Source organism: Pithys albifrons, chromosome 2 (assembly GCF_047495875.1).
Source record: "Pithys albifrons albifrons isolate INPA30051 chromosome 2, PitAlb_v1, whole genome shotgun sequence".
NCBI classification, from domain to species: domain Eukaryota; kingdom Metazoa; phylum Chordata; class Aves; order Passeriformes; family Thamnophilidae; genus Pithys; species Pithys albifrons.
Window position 1 is genome coordinate 61,096,692 of NC_092459.1, and position 19,982 is coordinate 61,116,673.

Genomic DNA, 19,982 nt, shown 5'->3' on the forward strand with positions numbered 1-19,982 from the left:
AGGAGAAGCTGCACACAAAATTTGATGTCCTGCACTGCCCACTGTATCTATTGCATAGATGGATTATGAGTTTGGAAATGGCTGCAGTGGCTGATGATGCACCCATTGACACTTACCTTCCCTTAGACAGAAGTTACCCCAACTCAGCTCAGCCCTGCTATGGTGCAAGCCTTTCCCAGCCACTTCAATGCAAAATCAGCATGTAACAATAAAGACCACAGGTAATCACCCTGCCATAATCTGAGATGGCTTCTGTCTCCCAACTCTGAATTAATCCATGAACATTAATCAGTCCTGAAGATGAGTCTTGTGTGATAATTAAATATTGTTATTCCCCTACCTTGCTACAGATGGAGCATGCCAGACCTGAATGCCGTAGACCACGGACTTAAGGCAGCATAAGTGATCAAAGTGAAGCACAGAATTTTTGTGTTTGTGTCTTTCCACCAGCTGTCCTTAGGGTATCTGTTTGTAAAGGAAACATATCTCTCTCTCTTGCTCAACCTGCAGTGCATTCATGGTTTTCTCAACCACAGAAGAGAAATGTTGCAGGAAACATCACCACAAGATGAGGTGAACCAAAAAAAACAATTAAAATTCTTTGTTAAGTGAGATCACTGTGGTGAAGGAACCACCTGAACACAACTAGTGAGTTATCCCACTGCTGTGGCTAACTCTTTCTTTAGCTTTTGCAGTGGAGCAGCCTCCTCAGCCCCTGTGGTTTAGCAGGTAAACATCATTGCACCCTGACAATCTCTGGATGGGAATGCTACTGGTTAGCATATTTGGCAATGTAGTTTTTTCCTTGAGAGCTTGTTTCATGAATGAATATCAGCAGGGCAGAACTGAGACCAGTATCCATTTGTGAGCAGGGAGGTGTCTGCTGGCATGGATGGGTTTTTCTTAATATCCTAAGAATTGAGAAATCCTCTTGCATATGGACCCAGAGTTTTTCTTTCAGTTTAACTTTTTTATTCTTTATGCTGTAAATAAATTCCACATAAGTTTGTGGGGAGAGGAAAGGAAGAACAGATACAGTGCTGCTAATTAAATTAACCATTTTCTAAAAGCAAATACCAGGCAGTTCCATCTCATTAAAAAATACCAGCATGGCACCCATTCTTTCTGATTGGAGTGCTTACTTTCATGTCCAGATGTCAATGCAGGGAAAAAGTGTCAATGTAGAGTGGTCTATTTTGTCTTTATATATTTTTTTATAATTCAACCTTTGCACCTAACATTTTTGGCTTTTTTGATTTTTATTTTTAACATATGGAGTTATAGCAAAAGTTTTGAGACAAACCAAAAAATGTCCTTCTTGCAGGGTGAGAAATAAAGACTGTGTTTGGGGTGAGAGGGAAGGGAGGAAAATTGGGGTAATGCTGACGTGGTGCAGGAGGTGACCCTTCAAAGAGATGGGTAGCAAAGTGAAAAGTCTTTTAGGAGGACATCCAGTAGCCCTCTCTAGCCCTGCAGCTTGATATGAAGTTAGGTGAGAAAGCCAACCATTGGTTTATTTCAATGCAATTATTGTTGGTATAATATTGTTGGCTTTTCTTCTGACATATTTACAGGAACAATTTTTTCTACCTCAGAATTATGACTGAGGTCCCACTGCATATATGTGTGGAGTCACATATACTTACAGAAGATTTTAGCATCAGATTATGGTTTATGTGATACTTTGCTGTAAATTTCTGTAGCAAAGGAAAACTGACAATTTTTCCAAGTATTTTTTGTGTCGGCTAAAATAGAGAAGCCAGAGCTCTCGTGGTAGCAACTTTTTGCAGTTGGCGGATGAGTACATGAAGTCATTGGACATGAGAGACAGAAAGAGATGGAGCAATGCTCCCCAGAGCTCCCTGGTAGTAGAATAAGGTAGGTTTAGGATATGGGGTAGGTTAAGAGCCCCTTCAAGAGCAGGGACTTGCTCTGGGCCTCCCTAGTTCTGAGTAGGTGCCATGAGAAGTGACCAGGGTCCTTCAGTTTCGTGGATATAGCCTTGCATTTTCTCCAGTGTTTCTGTATTTCCCTGAAGAGAAAGCCATCTGCATTCAAGTTTTCCTAGCACAAAACATACTTTTTCTTGCATAAAAACATACATAATGTTTTTTTGTTATAGTCCTTCCAGCATTTTCACCAATTACTCACCTGTTCCTACCAGCAGGTAGCTTTGTGCTTATAAAAACAACATCCAGATAAACAAAAAAAAGTACTGTGACTTCATATAAAACTCAAATTACATTCTTTTCAACAGCTTGACGAAAGCACACCAAGGCCAGTATTTTACCACTGTACATTTAGCTCTGGGTTTAAGCTCTGCCTTGTTTTACTAGTGAAATAGGTGGGTTTATTAAAATATTATATGAAGTAAAAGGACTTTTCTAAAAGCTAGTGTTTAGGGTCATGGACTCCAGAATATTACAGTAATGAGGCACTTTCCTTTGCACAAAGAACAAGAGCCACTTAATATTTTCTATTTGTATTTTTTTGTACTCAGTTGCCTCCTTGGGGAGCAGGTGCTCAGTTTGGGGTGCTGCCACTGCTGGCGAGTGGAACTGTGCAGCCAGTGAGCTCTACACCTCTGCCAGGGGGCCATTCCTAACCACTGGCTCCTGTTCTTATGCTGGCCCTTGCCCCAGCACTTGTCTGCATAAAAATGTGCAGTTTTAGTCATAAACCATGGTAGTCCTAGCACATGAGCAAATTAAGATGTAGCATTTTGTTTTGCTCTGAGTGTGAAGACAATGTATGTGCCATAGTAATCCATTTTTTTTTCTTGTTATTCATTATTCTTCTTAATTTTTCTCATAGCTAAACTTCCCACAAAATTCAATTATACTTTAGAAGTCTGTGTTGGGATAAAAGATAATTAAAAGTCCACTCAAACCTTTGCTTCCCAAGTGGTTTAAAAGGCAGAAGTTTAAAGTTAGCGTAGAGCCTGCTTGAAGTGGGAAGGCAATGTTGATGATGGAGCTGTTTGGATTGGAAGCTTTAAGGTGAAATCAGGAGGTTCTTCATCCTCCTCAGGGTTGGTGTTACCAGAAACAGGATCATGTTTTCCCTGGGACATTGACATAATCCATGGACCCTTCCCTTCAGTTGGCAGCTCTAGCATTACCAAGCCACTTTGGCAATGGCTAATTGGCAGTGGATCACCAGCTGGATGCTTGGCCAGGCTGCCTGATGCCTGTCCAAATGCTATAAGACAGCCTTTAAAATGCCAGGGCTGCATACAGCCCTGTTGATATGGGCCATATACGTGTTCACAACCTGAAACTGAAGTTTTGGTTTCAGTGAAAATTCTTGTTCCCAATGACGACTATTCATAAATGCATGAAATGTCTAAGGTTTATAAAAAAGCCCACTGAGTTAGATACATCTTGCATGCCTCTGCTGTTCAAGTTTGGTACATTATTCCTGATCCTATATAGGAGTTAAAAAAAAGCGCCAGTTAACACTTGATTTAGTTTAATTACACTCCTTCTAGAACAGGAAAATATTCAGTGAAGACTAGTGATGCTTTTCTAGCAATTTTTTTAAACCTGAGTCAGGCTGTGCTGTTGTGCTTACCTGCATTTCTTATATTATGCATTTGTACTGGTATGCAGAAAATGTCCTACCAAATACAGAATTCTTCTGTTTTGCTTATTGTGTCCTCTTTATGTTTCATCACGATTTCAGATCTTTCCTTCATGTGAGCACAGCATGTGAAAGGCAACGCTTGTCCAGGGCAAGGAGCTGCACAGTGTAACACAGTGGTCCCTTTTTGGGTCTTTCCTGGGGTGAGAATTACCACTCTCTCCCACAGTTCAGTATCCAACTGGAGAGAAAAGTGAGGATAGGGTCTAAAAATGTTGAATATGTGTGCCAAGTCCTTGAATGTTAGCAAGAGTGGGAGGGAGTTTTAAGGGAAATTGCAAACCTTTTTCAAGGCAAGAAAAATGACTGAACCCTTGATCACTTCTTTTCATTTCCAAAATGTCACCACTGCTCCCCTAAGCTCGGCAAAGTTGCCATCATTTGTTTGTAAGCTGCTTGAAGGCACTCTTTGAAAGAATAATTATTAACCTTTGTTCAGTATGACAAAGAGAATTTTTCAGAAGGTATTTTCTGTGGGAGGTAAATTGCTGGGGGATTGCAGCTCCAATCTCTGCTCTTTTGGTTGAGATTGGAGCTGAATGGGTTTCCAACCACACACCCAGAGTAGCACTGGCAGGTGGCTGCAAAGACCCTGTGCCTTGCAGAAGGTCACAAGAAATGAGTTAGACTCTTGGTTGCCAACCCAGGGCTCCAGTGTTCCCTCTGCGCCCAATAGCACGGGGATGAGGTCATCCATCTTCTGTGGGATCTCTGCTTTCCTTTACTTCCTCGGGTTCCTGCAGCAATGCCATTTGGAGGGCCACTGAGTGGGAAGAGCAGGGACCCATGGAAGCCCTGGCTGCCAGGATGGGCTGCCCACCTCTGGACAGACCCTTAGAGAAAGACCCCTGTAGAAATATCAGCAGTGGCAGCAGTGTTTGCTCGTTACTCTGTGGGAGACTGTCCACTCATTGATTCATTATTAAATAAGCATATAAATAGCCCTTTGTCTCCCTTGTTGGGTGCATCAGCTGCTGTGCAAGTTGCAGAAAGCTCAGGATGAGAGAATGAGAAACAGTTGGGACAGGCAGAAACTGCCAGCAGGAATTTCTGAAGTATTCCTGTGGGCTTTTCTAAGAAATGGCTTGCTTTCCCAGGGACTGCTGGAAACATGCGAGCACTCAGTCACATAATGTTCCCTCTCTTTGGTAGTAGTTTAAAAAACAAAACTTTACAGAGCTTAAATAATGCCAAAGATAAATTTGGTGAAGACTGATGCTGTAAATACATAGGAGGATTTTGAATTTCCAGTGCAGCTTGGAGTTGCTAGCAATAGGTCCTGGGCTTGCCAGTCATATTCAGGTTTTTTCCACCACCTTTTTTATTTTAATCAGATTATTATGGTACTTTTAAGCACACAGCTAAATACTAATATTTTGTGTTCAATTCACCTGTATTAACAAGGTCATGGCACTCATAAAGATACCAAAGAATTTAGTAATCATAAAATTAATGAAATCCTAATAATTGCAACACTGGCATCAATTTCATTCAGTTTTTAAAGTAATTCATATCTGTGTTTTCATTTGTATTCTGGCTTGTAATTACTCAAGAGCCATGTAGCCTGGTTTACCTCTAAAGTAATAAGGAATAATAAAAATGTTTTTAAATGAAAACTAAATTTTTTAAGGGTTTAAAGAAAGTCTTAAAGGAAATACAAAATACTTTGAAGTGTGTCATTCTATACAGTGGGAATGGCCTCTGTCATTTATCTGGCTAAAATAGGCTAAATAATTTGTTGTCTGTATGGGGTTTTGTACAAAGTAAACAAATCAATATCTGATTGATAGTGAACCCAAAAGCATCTTAGTGGTAACTCGAAGGCTTAACATTTCTCATGGCACGACAGTGCCTACCAACTCCTAACTGTGCTTGGAACCGCAGTGGGTGGAGATGCAGTGGCCTGTGCTAACATAACTGGGTGGGCTCGGATCCCCCCGTCAGGCAAACAGACATTTCCTCTGTCACTGTTTGAAACTCCTACTGGGTGTGAACTCTTACAGGTGTGCTGAATAGAAGTACTGAATGAATATTGCTAGGCCCTGTGATAGTGTAGTGCTGAAATGCATTGGTGGAGAGGAGATGGGATCTGGTATTTTTTCTGTTGTTTGTTGCTTTCCAAGTAAAAGGGTGCTCATCCCACTCCAGCTAAAGCAATTCAGTTTAAACTGGTGCATAAAAGTTCAAGTTGGTGTTTAATTTTAGCCTACAAACACCAGAGATATATTTTATGATTGCTTAATGCAGATGTCTGAATGAGAGAGGAAGTTAAGAAGGGACATGCTGCAAACAAAATCACAGGGACTTGTGGATAGCTAAAAATTTTTAAAAATACAACAGCTCAGCAGGTGGCAATGAAAATCAGAAATCTGTTGTTCAAGATGTTCTCTTTCATTTTGTACTTAGAACTGAAGCAAGAACAGTCTTTCTGATTTTTGTCTGTACAGCTCTTGTTACAAAGAGGTCCCAATCTATGGCCAGCCCTCTTAAGCACTGTGATAATACAGTCATTCATTATTAACAGAAAGCAGAGGAGAAGTGGGGACTTCAAATACAGAATGAAACAAGCAAGTGATGAAATGAAGGTATCAATTATGTATCTATCACGTTGATGATGCTCTTATAGAGCAGTTCTTTTCCCCTAAGGGAAGAATCTACTGGGAGAGCAGAGTGTGTTCTCAGTGCCTTCTTTGACGACAGGAAGACATCTCCCCATCTGAAGCCTCAAAAAGCCCCTTTCTTTAGCCCTCCCTTCCAGGGACATGATGCTTTGGTTAGTCCTGAGCTGGTGCTTGGACCTAAAAGGAGAGCACTGCTGGCTCTCCCAGAGGGAAGTGGGATCCTGGTTTCTAACCCTTTTTCCACAAGCACCTGCACCCCTGGGATGTGCTATGAAGAGGGCACGCTCCAACATGACATGACAGCGTGATGAGCTGAAGGGGAGTGGCTTTTTCATTTGTAATTTATTCCAACTAAAGTTTTTTTATTACCAGTGCATCGCTTCCATAAACACTGATTCCTTGGAATAAGTGAAGTCCAAAATATGTATGAAGGCAGCCTTCAAAACTACATGAAGATGGTACTACAATTCCACTGAGTTTTGTTGTAGTGATTTACGATGATATCAGCTTGCATGATGGAATTACTGTTTCTTGATTGTGTAGGAAAGGAACCACGCTGGTTAAGGTATAACTGAATCCCATCACTTTGCACACAGACCTGTCCTTTTACGTGAACATGCCCCTGAGTGTCCAAGTTTAAACTAGCAAAAGAAGGGCAGCTGGACTGAAAAATATGTCAGCTAGTGCCTGATTTTTCCCACCTTGGCCCTAGTAAGGAATAAGATGCAGGGAATAAAACAGCTGTTTGCTGTGTAGCTGGGGATGGAGAGGGTAATGAAACATGATGCGAAATAAGTCAGCTGCAACTTGGCAACTCCCATTTCCTCATAGCAAAGAAGATGACTTAGACTGTTTTCAGAATTGTGATTTTATAGGTACAGAATTATATGAATGATTTTTACATGCTATGGTTTTTGAGTTAGCAAATTGGCATTTTGACTGAGAGGAGTTATATTTAATGATTAATAAGTTCTTCTGGGCATTTTGGAGTTTTACTGTTACTGTTTATCCAAGCTGGTATCTAGCAACAAAGACAAACATTTTAAAGGCAGCTAAAAACTGAACGTAAAAATAAACACAGTTTTCTCTACAAAGGCGTCAGAGCTAAAAGTCTGTACAAACATTTACAATGACAGCAACAATGAGAAATTTGCTAGTTGGATTTAAAAAGTATCCTTGACTTCCCTAGCAGGGTTCTGAGGCCAGAGAGGTCATAAAAAAGAGACTATTTGCTTTTGGTTTGGACAAGTGCAATATGCTGTTTCCTGTACTAGAAAAAAAAGTGTTGAAGTGGTACCACTATAGAAGAAAATGTTGCTTTTCAAAGGCAGCACAGTGAGCTCTGAGCTGTCCCATCCCTGGGATTTAATTACATGACTGATCAAATTGCTCCTATGGTCTTGGGTATATAAATGTTCTGTTATTTGTAGATCAGGAGCTCCTTGCCATAGTACATAAGAGCAGGGAAGCATTAGGATGGGAGTTCACAAGACTATACCTGCTTTCAGATGCATAAGCATGTTAATTGTGAAAGATTTGGTTAAAGAAAGTAATAATAGTAATGGTAAAAACACATGTGTAATGTTTATACAGAATTGGTTTCAGCAAGGGTGCTGAGTGGTCTGGAATGAGATGTAGGAGGATAGGATGAGATGGGGAGATGTGTACCTCCTTCCTTTCGTGCTGAAGGGGAAAATAGCTGATGATGTTAGCACTTCATGTGGTCATTGCTTTAGCACCAGATGCAGTGAAGGAGTCAGAGACTTCTCCCCCATTCATTCCTGTTTGCTTCCTTCCCCAGCTCAAAGACATTATCTAGCTCAGTGTGGTTAGCAAAACTATTTCCCTGACCCTCCAGTGTCAGTAGTAGGACCTGACTCTTAAAAGCCCAGGGAAAAGGTGTTTTTTCTTTTGTCTTGGTGTGGTGATAACATGTAGCCTTACAAATGGTTCCCAGCATAGTTGGTGCTTCAGCTAAAGTTTTCACCATGGTGATGCCAAAACACAGGCTGTGATGACTGGAAGCCCACAGTGGCAATGGCTTCTGGGGACACAGCCAGTGATCTCCAAGGAAATGCCTCCATCTTTCCAGGTATGTCAGAGAGATGGCTGAAAGGCATCAGAAAAGAATCAGCAGCTCAGTCATTTACCCAGTGAATATATCAATGCAGAATTTTATAAAACGAATACATGCAGCTTACTTTTAGGTGAAATTACAAAATTATATTAAAAAACCCCCACCCTCTAAATAGAAATATATACTGTTGTACTCCAAGGAGATACATCCCTTAATATTATAATATCCCTTAATAACGCAAGAAGCCTTAATTTTCAATGCTTATTTGTTCAAAGAAGTTTGGTGACTTTTTTATTTACATTGCTTTTAGTTGTTTTTTCTGTCCTCTGACATCTGTTACGGTGCCTGGATTTTTTTTCCCCCTGTTTTTGTGGAGGAGTTGCTTTGACCTTTGACCTGATGTTTCATATAACTGGAAAATATAACTGTCTGGAAACTTTCCATTTGCTGGTTTTTGCTCAAGTATTAGAGTTGAGAAAAAAGCAATAAGCAGCCTGCATTAAACCTATGATACCTTTCCTTCTGGTTGGAGGCACCTCTGTTCAGGTTTAGAGAGGAGGTAGCAATAAGATTTTTGGCCAGATCACTTTCAAACCTGTATAATAGAATGGCTGAGCATTTGCTTACTCCTTCTTTAAGAAGCTAAAAGGATAGAAGTTAAAACATTTCATTGAAGAGGAGGAAGAAGTTGTGTAGGTGTTCTAATATGATGCCAGAACGCAAATCGTTAATTTACAAACACATGCTCGTGGGCATATTGCAAACATAAGGTCATGTCCTTATTTTTATTCAGACCTGAAGCAAATCCCTAATGTGTTTTGACACAGGAAACAGATGAAAAGTGGTGTGACTGTAGAGGTATAACTACAGTGTTTAATGCACTGTAGAACCCGCCCAGCTCACGTGCCAATGTAGATGTAGCAGACGAGCTCTGCACAGGTTCCTCTATGAGAAGTGTAATTTAGTAAGGCTGGATAGCCCTGACTGGCTGTATTGCCTGTGGCATTTCCAGTGTCTCTATAGAGTGCTCTACAACCTTGATTTTTTTTTCTGTAGAATTAACCCAGCAGGATGAAAACTCTACTGTGAAGTAGTAGCAGTAGTGAAGCTGCATATTGCAAGTATGTTATCTGCATTTGGGTTGCATTAGCAAGAGACAATGTGGTAGCTAATGTGATAGCCTGTAACTTGATAAACCACTCAACAGCTCTTAAGTTGATGTGGTTATTGTAATAAACAAAAATAAAAATAAAACCCAAAAAACAAAAGAGCAGCACCTAAGATAACTAAAGGAAAGAGGTTCTCTGTGCTTTACCCCAGTGATGCAGCAAGCACATCTCCAAAGTTAACAGCGTTCTAGGTCCTGTTTCTTGTGTAAGGTAGTAGGAAGCCAAGGTAAGGTTGCCTCCTTGCTTGCTGGGGCTAGGGCATCCTGCCTGAGAGACAGATAGCTAAATAAGCTTTTCCCTGAGCCAGTTAATCCCAGGTCTACAAGTGCGAAATTGAGAACTAGAATAAATACATCATTTGGGATTCTGGTCATATTCCTCCTCTCCACACTGTAGAAGAGGACAGTGTGGCTGAGCATCCCTCTGAGCCACATGGGTTTTTGTCTGAAACAAGGAGCCCTGGCCATCTGTGCCATCCTTTTCAGGAGAAGCACAGGCTTCCCTCTTCCCCCTTTCCCTTGTAGGTATATTTTTGGGGGGTTTGCAGAGCTTAGGCAGGGGCTCTTCACAGGAGCAGAACAGAATGTGACCTTTTGAGATGAATTTTTCACCCTTGCAGCATTTGACTTTCTGCAGCAAGGTAACATTTTGCTTATGGAGATATGGGAGTTACAGGGTTTGAACTCCTGAAGCCCTGTCTGGAATTTGGCACTGGAGGTATGGAGGCAGTAATATCCATCCCTGCTGTAGTTTCTCCAGGCTTCCCTGTGGCTGTTTCAGGGCAGCAGGCAGCATCCCTATGAAGTAGCCTCTATCCAGCCTGTTTAGCTCGTTGCCAGTGGGAGGTCCAATTAACATTTTGTGATATTGTCAGTTCCATATGGAAACTACCATTCAGCCGCCTACATTTGAACTTCAGCTTTTTCCTTTCATTTAATTAAAACACAATCAAGTCAATTAGCTTGTGATGGTTTCTGCAAAGTTAAACTCCAGATGTATGGCAAGGCAAAAGCATGCAGATGCCAATTCATTATGCTGCTTGGAGGTAGATTATAGCTCTTCCATTTACCATTTTATCCACTGGGGATTAGCTGCATTTTTCCATTCCAAATAGATTAAAAAACTGCAATAAAACACAAAAACTAAAAAAAAAAAAAAAAAACAAAAAAGCAAACCAACCAAGCAAACAAACAAAAAACCCCAACAAAACCAGGAAAAAAAAAGACTCATTTTTCCATCTGGTTCTGATCAGGAAAAATAGAACATTACTGAATTTGAGATACTTATTGAAAATGACATTTTTAGTGTCAGAATGACTTCTGATTTTTAATGACCACATCAAACGTTTTGCCATGCAGTATCGTGAATTTTGCCAGTAAGCTCTAGAAATAAGCAGCTTATACTCTATAGCAAGTTGATGAATTATTGTTCTTGTTGCTAATTGGGGATAATACGCATCTGCATAAACATATTGATTTTGCTGACATAAACCCCACGACTTCCAACTCTGTGCCCTTTGGCAAGACAGTGTAGAAAATCATAGCACTGTAAGAAGAGGTTTTGAGATCTCAATGAATCAAGATGACTTTTGCAGCACATCCCGGCAAGGCAGCAGGTTGCAGTGAGAGGAAGAGGAAAAAGAAATAACTGTACTAGCTAACTGGTAATTAATAAGCACAGAAATCAGATCCAAATCCACACATAAGGTAGCTTTTAAGTGGGGCCATGGCATCTTCTCTTGCATTTCTCAATTGGTTAGATGTGGCAATACCCTGAATCTCCTGTATTCTGGCAAGACAAAAAGGTTTTGGTCACACACTTTAAGGGTGATGTGGTAATACTATGGTAATACTGCAAAAGAAACAATTCTGGTTAAAGTATTAGCTACCTTAGTGCCTCAAGCACTTGTGGAATTCTTGACTCTGTGCCTTTTCCCTCTTGGTTATATTGTCCAGCGATGGGGAGGAGGAGAGGCTGGAGGTAGACCTTTCCTTTGTCTAGCCACTCTACACCTTGCTGTATGACAAGGATCCAGAGCATAATTGCAGTGCAGGTGGTGAGCCTTGAGAGGTGTGGGTGTGGGAGAAGGGAATGCAGCATTAAAGGTGCGGCATGATGGGGAAAGAAGAGAACTTATCACTCTGCTGGTACCATCTTGTACTTAACAACCCTGATGTGAGAAAGAATCCCTTAGTTGTATATCCCAGTGCTCCAGCAGGATTAGATGGCTTGTGTAGAAAGGGGCTGGTGAGGGGAGTGGAGAGACAAAGGAAAGGAAAAATGCTTCTGAGGGATGGCTTGAAAGGTTTAATAGCATTGCAATCCTGTAATACTTGTAGCATCAGAAAGTTTCAAGTGAAGGGTTTCAACACTACTTATGCAGGAAGGGGGAAACCCCCAAGTTTTCGACCTACCCTGTGAATGCTCTATGCAAAAGCATGCTTTATTCTGTGGGCTCATCCAGGTTCAGGCATGTGGTATGCGCCAGGCTGTGCAGGGCTGTTGAGTTCGTGGCTGGAGTGTCCTGCTATCCTGGCTGCAACTGCAGAGCTTCTTTAGGTTGTCTGCCCAGTCCGGTCCCCAGCTCCCCACCCTGTCCAGCAGCTCCTCACCCAGTCTTGACTTTGGAAATGTTTGTAGAACTGCGCTGAATACTCAGTCACTGAAATGGCCCAGATTTAAATCAATTTTTTAAAAAATGAAAGGGGGCAGAAAGGGGGAGGCGGTTTTGGTCTCAATCATTTAGAGATCTACTTGCAATGAAGCCCAATGAACAGTAGTATTTTTACAATTGAAGGAATGGCATATTTCTTTAGGGTCAGGGATGAAAGTTCATAGAAGAAACTTCCCAGGCTGCCTTCATCACCAAAGCCACTCTGCTGTGAAATTTCAGTGTGGGATGCTGTTTGTGTACAGACAAGAAGAGACTTGCTATAGTTTTAATGGCATCTGTACCTTCAGAGTCAGAGAGAATTTCTCAGACTCCTAATAGCAAAACTTATGACATAGGCACCTAAATTCTGCCTTATTTCTTTTCTTCTGTGTAGTCCTAAGTGTTTTTCACTCCATGGTCTCAAGAGTCTTTATGACAATAATCTCATTAAAATAACCATCTAACTCATGGCTCATGCAGCATGATTGGCTTTGCAGTGTCTGTTGCCATCGGTTTTGGTCTTTTACAAGATCTCCTCTTCATGTGACATCAGCATATATGATTTTTATACTTCTTCTTATCCTTCTTATGTGCACCTTTTTGTCCTTTGGCTGTAAAGTGTTCACCTAGGGCAAAGGACTGGAATATGATAAAATAAACTATGCAGGTAGTATAGACAAAAGTCCTAATGTCAAACTTAATAATGACGTTTATTGAAGGCAATAAAGTGTCTCACTGGCTTTTTGAAGACTGGGAAGAAGGTAGGACTTCAAGACACTGTACAAACTAAGACAAGAGACCAGGCTTGTCTAAATCTTGGGAAGCTAAGATGTTTCTTTTCAGCTCAGTGAATATGTATAATGTTTACAATGATTAATAGATAAGCTCTCTGAGGTGAAAACATCCTGCTTTAATCTTGAGTAGTACATGACCTACAAACCAAATGTAAATCTAAGACATCAATTTCCTGCTATTTCAAAGGAGTAGTAGCTTTTGTAAAGATATTTCCATAAATGCTCTGAAATGTCATTGCTCAAATTGTGGATTTTTTTCTAAGTAATTTATTGTGCTACGTTATGAATAGATAGATAGATAGATAGATAGATAGATAGATAGATAGATAGATAGAATACATACAATATATGTGCTTTTGAATATAAATATGTTCTTTTTCTTAGAAATGTTACTTTTCCTACATTATTTCTAAATTAGTCTGTGATACTTGGCTATGCTTATTCATCCTTTCCAGATCATATTTGAGTCATTTTTTCAAATGAAGGAATTGGTACAAGGTCCATGGATTAGTAAACTCCCAATTGTGAGCACTTGATCAACTCACTTTATAAATCAACTCCTCATCTTTTATTGTCAGAAGGAAATAATGTTGAAGCCTGTTTTCAAGAGTCTCAGTCTTCCTGAAAAGAATTATTGTCCACAAGTTTCACGTGTTAGCTCATTTGAAACAGATTCCTGTAGCTAGGGTCATTATTTTGGAGTTATGTTTTCAGCAGAGGGCAGAGCAGGGACTGATGCAAATCCATATTTCTCTGTGGGGAGCTATTGGAGCCATAATCCTCCTCCATTTCTGCTGGTCAGCACAAGAGCAAAAAATCTGGATGAGACTTTTATGAAAGTGGTTGCCTGCAATAGACTAGATGCCATGACTCAGAAGGATTTGAAAATATCAGTGTTCTAGTATTTGTAAGACCATGCTGTCTGTCACCAGAATGCAGGCTCCTCACACCAAAAGCCCAGCCTTTCTAAGTTGTAGGAGACAAGAACATGGATTTTGTCCTGCTGCCTCAAGGGGTAGGTAGCCTCTCACTCTACTGAGCTGATAGACTGCTTCTGCCAGTGAAACAGTGTTTGGCTCCTGCTCCGAGACAGAACTCTCTACAGCCTAGTCCTAGATCCTAGTCTCTCTGCTTCACCACTTCACTTCTGATTATTTGGATTTACTAGTGTTGATTTCACAGAGAAACCGTGTCTTTCCACATCCCTTATCACCATGGGAATCTTGACTGGAAGGGACCTGGGGAGGTCACTCCGTCCAGGCCCTCACTGTTCCTGACAGTGCGTGAGGTCAGCCCCGGAGTGAGCTTTGGAGGCTCTCCTGGCTGATCCTCCAAATCCTCCCAGGACCTGTTCCAGTGCTGTACCACCCACCTCCTGGGAGTGTTTTCCATACCTCTCACTTGACTCTTCCTGACTGCAAGTTGTGGCTCTGGTCCCTTCTTATGTCAACTGGAATTGCCAAGATAAATTTCGCTCTCTGTCTTTAGAAGTACCCTTCAAATACATGTAGTTCTCCCTTAGATACACAGTTTCCAGCAGAGGCTTCTGTATTCTTCAGGGGACTGCACTCCACAGGCAGTGTCTGTAAGCCCAGACAAAATTACAACCCCTAATTTCAGGCAAGCATCTCCACAGGGCTCCTTCTGCTGTCTTATGCCTCTCTCTTTTTACAGAGCTGCTCACTAGCTTTGGTGGTTTTCTGATCCCTCACATCTCACCTGGCTTCTCAGAGTGTGTAGGGGGACAGCTGGTTCATTTTAAGGGAGTCTTAGCTTAAACCTCCCTAAAGATCGACTTGTACTCTCAGGCACACAGGTGAGAAAGTTGGGATTTTGTACTCCTGCAAGGGGTAGACATAGTTGAGTACTAACCAGAATCTTGGCGTTTTACATTCCAAGTTCATTTGCATGCCAATCTTCTATCTTATGTCCATGTTATGAATCAGAAAATACCCAAAATGAACACATACAAGCTTGAAACCCCCTTGTATCTTACTAGTAGTAATTTATCCTGGAGAAATTTTCCATCTCTCAGGCAGTACAGAATTTAATAAATTTTATGGCATAACTTCCTTAGATTTATTAATTTAAATGCTATTGCTTTAATATATATTTATCTCTGGTTTTAAGTTTATAGACTTTAATGAAGTTAGACAGTGAATCTTTCTTCCCATGCTTTGTTTCAAAACACTGGAAATAAAGTTTCTTGGACTCAGTTTGCATTACATCAGCTTTCTCACAGAAGAGATTTTTTTTAGCATCCTGGATCAATCTAAAGCCTAGGACAAATATAGGGCTCATTAAATGCGACTTGTATGAGGAACAAAATAATAAGATTGCACCATGATGTTATGTGGCTGAATATATATCTTTTTAGCAGCTAAGACACAGGACTAGGCTTCAGGAAGCCATTTGGCAAACATAGAATTAAGCACTTAACAATTCTGTGCCTCATATTTTCCATCTGTAAAGTGGGGACAGTGATATTTCTTTGAATAGCATTTCTGATTTAATGATCTATGATTATCATTATTACTGTTCAGAGTAGCATCAACTCTGTTCTGAATTGGTTATAATTAGAATGTTTAGATGAATGAAAGCAATTACAGAGCCTGTATGCCACAAACAGTTAAGCCCATGATTAATTTTATGTCTGTAAGTAATAGCACTTACTTCAGTGCTCTCATGAGTAAAAATTCAGGACATTTGAATTTTTTGCAGGACTACGAATGGAAAGCTCTAAGAAACCTTAGTTCTTAAATAGAAATAAATTATAGTAATGTCTGAGGGAAATTTCTAGGAAATTTATTTTAACTGTATGCTATGACACGTTATGGGATCAGTCTTAATTTGGTTCAAAAAACTTGATGGTAGAGCCACTGATGATAAATATTGGCTTTCATATCACTCAATATGTTTTTGCAGAAAAGTAATCCTTCTTTAAATTCTGGCTACAGTTCAAAAGCTTATTGTTAAATACATTTTGTTAGTAAGAAGCCTGACTCACGGCAGGCTGTGCTGTGAATGACTGATTACCAGGGATATCAAACAGACCTGTTTCCATTCCACTGCCAGAACAGCTAACTTCAGAGCTTGTTTAAGAAAGGATTCATTTCACCCAAAAGAAATGGTTTATATTTTTGCATTAGAAGTGTTTTGTTTTCTCTATAAGGACAGCTAGTTTATTCAACTTTACCAAGGATTGGGAAAAAGTCACCCAAATACATGTTGAAAGACATTCTGCAGTGGGGAGGGAAAACATAGGACTGTGCAAATGTGCCAGATGTGCATCATGAGAAGCAAGTTTTGAACAGCTACAGTTGGGATGCTGAGAAGCAGTGAAGCCCAGGGCAAGCTGGGGTGGGGACAGGCTAGTGACCACAGGCTGAGACCAGGTGCCCCTTGGCTTACTTCTGGAACAGGAAGAAAACCACATGGACACACACAGCTTGTTATGTTACAATCTCATGTTGTAGTTTTGCTGTTGGGTACCATTTTGTTTTCCATCCTTCAGTTACCTTTACTTCTCTTCTTTATACAGTTGATGGTTTGGACAAGGCTTCAATTGCTAACTCAGAAGGACCAGCCCCAGGATCCCAAACTCCTCCCTTCAAGAGGAAGGGCAAACTCTCCAACATTGGCAAAATCTTTAAACCTTGGAAATGGCGGAAGAAGAAGACCAGTGACAAATTCAGAGAAACGTCAGCAGGTATGTCTGTGGCCCTTTGGTGGCAAATAGTAGGAAATGCTGTGATGGTTTTACGGAATAGTATTTGAAAAACTCTTTGAAATTGTTGGATGTCAAGAATTACTTAGGCATGGTATTTTGTATATACAATAACAGTTTGATCCTTGTCAAGGAAAGAGCTATCCTTGTTCAGCTGATGTCTTGAACCTATCACCAAAAATATGCAGTTTATTTGTTTACTGTACATATCCTCAAATATGCTGGAAATGTCTCTGTCAATGAGTTGGATTAGAAAATAAGCCTTGCCTTCATGGGGACAGAAGTCTGGGGGAGAAGCAGATGTGGCCATGCCCGGCAGAACCAGAATCAGTTTTCTCTATAAAAATCCCAAACTTTTGTCTTGGGATTCAGACATTTGATGTAATGCTTTCCTAATGTGAGTCTAGTTACAGTCCAGTGAGCTCTTTAGACTCATTACCACAAAGCAAGCCCTCTATCTACTGTCTTCCAAGGCTGTGGCAATAAAACCAATGCTAATCTCCTGAAGTGTTTTCAGTAGGCTCTCCTGAATTCTTAAAATGTCACTACTTGGCATTTAAACCCATAGCAACTCCTGACAATTACAGCAAGGAGCTCTATGGTTTTGCAGTGAAACTTCTAAAACATACTTAATTTACACAAAAGGCAAAAAGAAGCCATCTTCTCTGGTGTCTTCATCACTTCCAGATGCCAACTAAAGTTTTGGGCAGTCTTTGTAAGATCCTTCTGTCTCTCCTTTTTTATTTTTATATCTTTTTTTTTTCATGTACTCTGCCACAACACCCAATCACAATTTCTACTACTACTGCAACCAAAAAAAGTCCCCTCAATCTGATATCTCCTTCATTGCTTCCAGTTTCCTTCAGCTTCCCTAGTACTTTTATCATATTGATAGAACAAAGTTATTTCTAGTTAATGACTCCTAAATATTCTGCAGCTACTCCTGGATAGCTATGTGATTTTCTATGCAATGAATTTTTTAGAGTAATGACTGTTCATAAGCTGTGTATACAGAGATTCCCTAAACTTTCACAACCTATTAGCATGTGTTACATTGTTATGCCATTAAATAATAATATATGTGTTATTTTTCAATTATTTTTAAAAGTTAATATCTGGTAAATTCATGTTAAATATGGTATTTCTTATATTGTACTATTTTTTCTTTTGAGGGCCTGAATCCAATCTTAGAAGCATGACACATCAATTCTTAATGCCAAGACAAAGCATGTGTTCATATTTCTTTTACAAAATGAGGAAATTAAGCACAAAGAAATTAAGACCAACATTTTCAAAAGTAGCTTCTTAATTTCTTGCCTGTACTTAATTTGCTGGTCTTGTTTATGATGGTGTTATCCCTCAAGATAGTAATTTGCTTTTAAACTGTGTGTGGGATCATTTATGTTTGTGTACATGCTTCATGTGAGGTTGGAATTTGAAATGAAAAGTAACTTGGATTGCATTTATCCTGCCTCAGATGGCAATTTCAGGGAGGAAAAAAATAGTTTTCCCTGTATTTCTTGAGGAAATAGACCCAGGACCAATAGAGATTGAGAAGACACATTTAATATGTGGCAGGTTGCTTATCTAACTTGAATAAGAAATGGGAAGACATCCATACAAAATAAAAATCCTACAGGATATCCTCTTCCTCAGACTACTCAATCAGAGATGTATTTACATTACCAAATGGGGGCTGTGTGTGTGTGTGTGCATCTTACATGCAGGAAACCCATTTCCTGCCTGAGACCACAGGAGAGAGCATGATGATCCTTTTATTGCCTGTTTCCTAAATAGAGCTATTTGAGAAATATGTATACAGCTGAAGAAAGAGTTTTTTCTAAGACAGAATGTTGTCTGTTGGAAAGAACTCTTACACCTTTCTCTTGTTTTTCAATAGGCTTTTTGAAATAGGTTCTTGCCAGAGCCTTGCCAGGCCACGTACCATGGAGTGCCTCTTGCGTTAGAAGCAACTGCAAGGTGTTCATAAACAGCAAATACCACAAACATTAGAAAAGGATACAGGTTTAGATGTTAATATCTGTGCTGATGTGGGAATGATGGTGGGAATTTTTTCCTTTAGCAACATATTTTCCATCCTCTATCTCAGAAAGTCTTGTTTTCTGGGCACTGGTGGTGTGCTTTTTGCCTAGAGGACTTTCAAAATTAAGTAAAAACAAACAGAAAATGGTATCATCTCAAGCGTTTCTCTCCTCTTTAGTATTTTGCTGTGAAGGAAAGGAAGGCAGCAGTTTGTGTCTTAGCACGAAGTAGATGCCACTTCAAAGCTTCACTACGAGAGTATATGCAGACAGGGAGCAAAAGGCAATTTTAGCTCTTACTAGAACAGAAAAAAATTAGCAATTGGAATTATTTCAAGCTTCTCTTAGAAGAACAAAACTAAATACTGGAGAATATGCAGAACCTCACAGCACTTTTTGAGTCAGAGAATGGGTTTTAAAGCTGCCTGAGGTTTGTAGCTATTGAGCATCACTAAGCAGTATCTTTTGAAGGGATGGAGAGAAAGGGATGGAAACAGCTTTTTGAGGTAAACTATTCTTATTATTAGTTTTACTATTATTTATGTTGGGCACAAATGCAAATACTTGTGGGATTCCCTGGAGGGGAGTTAGAATTGTTTAAGCAAATGAGGGCTGCATCCAGCACCATAAATACACATGCTTTCTGATGGTTACATCTTGAGGACAAGCAAGCTCTGGTTTTGGCTGCAGTAGGGGAAGAATTTTGACCTGGGATTTTCTGATTCTTCTGGAGCATCAGAGTGGAGTCTGCCTGCCTGCCTCACCTCAGCCTTCCTTAGCAGGAAGGACTGATAACCAGTTCTCCTCATAGTCAGGACTGACCTCTTTGTAATCTATCTCCTTATATACTTGTATACAGATGGTGAAGCTGTTCTTTTCATTTTTTTATTGCTTAATGTTATAAACAGTATGTTGCTGTTAATGTTGAAATGTTATGTATATTAATACTCTCGTATAGACACGTATATCTATATATCATATGTATGACAAATGGGTTAAGATATCTATATTCACAGATATAGAGATATATACCTAGTACAGAAAAGAGTTGTTTAATAGCATAAGCTGGTCACTCAGCCTAATTTCATTGAGGTTTAAGAGTCTCAAACTACTCAGTTAAGCTAATTACTTTTGACTACTGTTAGGTTTCAGTAAGCTCTCCTAAAATGATAGAGTTACAAAGTCAAGCATTCAGAAGTCAGGAAATGTTTGAATGATGGTTACTGGGTGTGCAGATGGTACAAAATAATTGACTAT

The 19,982-nt window shown here is 39.9% G+C and overlaps 1 protein-coding gene across 4 annotated transcripts in view; it reads left to right on the plus strand.

The window, feature by feature from the left end:
• The window catches only part of PHACTR2 (phosphatase and actin regulator 2), a 132,125-nt gene that overhangs the window by 67,567 nt on the left and 44,576 nt on the right, over window positions 1-19,982 (plus strand). For all 4 annotated transcript variants that reach the window (XM_071549221.1, XM_071549224.1, XM_071549223.1 and 1 more), the window contains exon 2: window positions 16,498-16,665. In XM_071549221.1, the coding sequence (XP_071405322.1) occupies window positions 16,498-16,665 (168 nt within the window). The remainder of the gene's footprint in view (window positions 1-16,497; window positions 16,666-19,982) is intronic.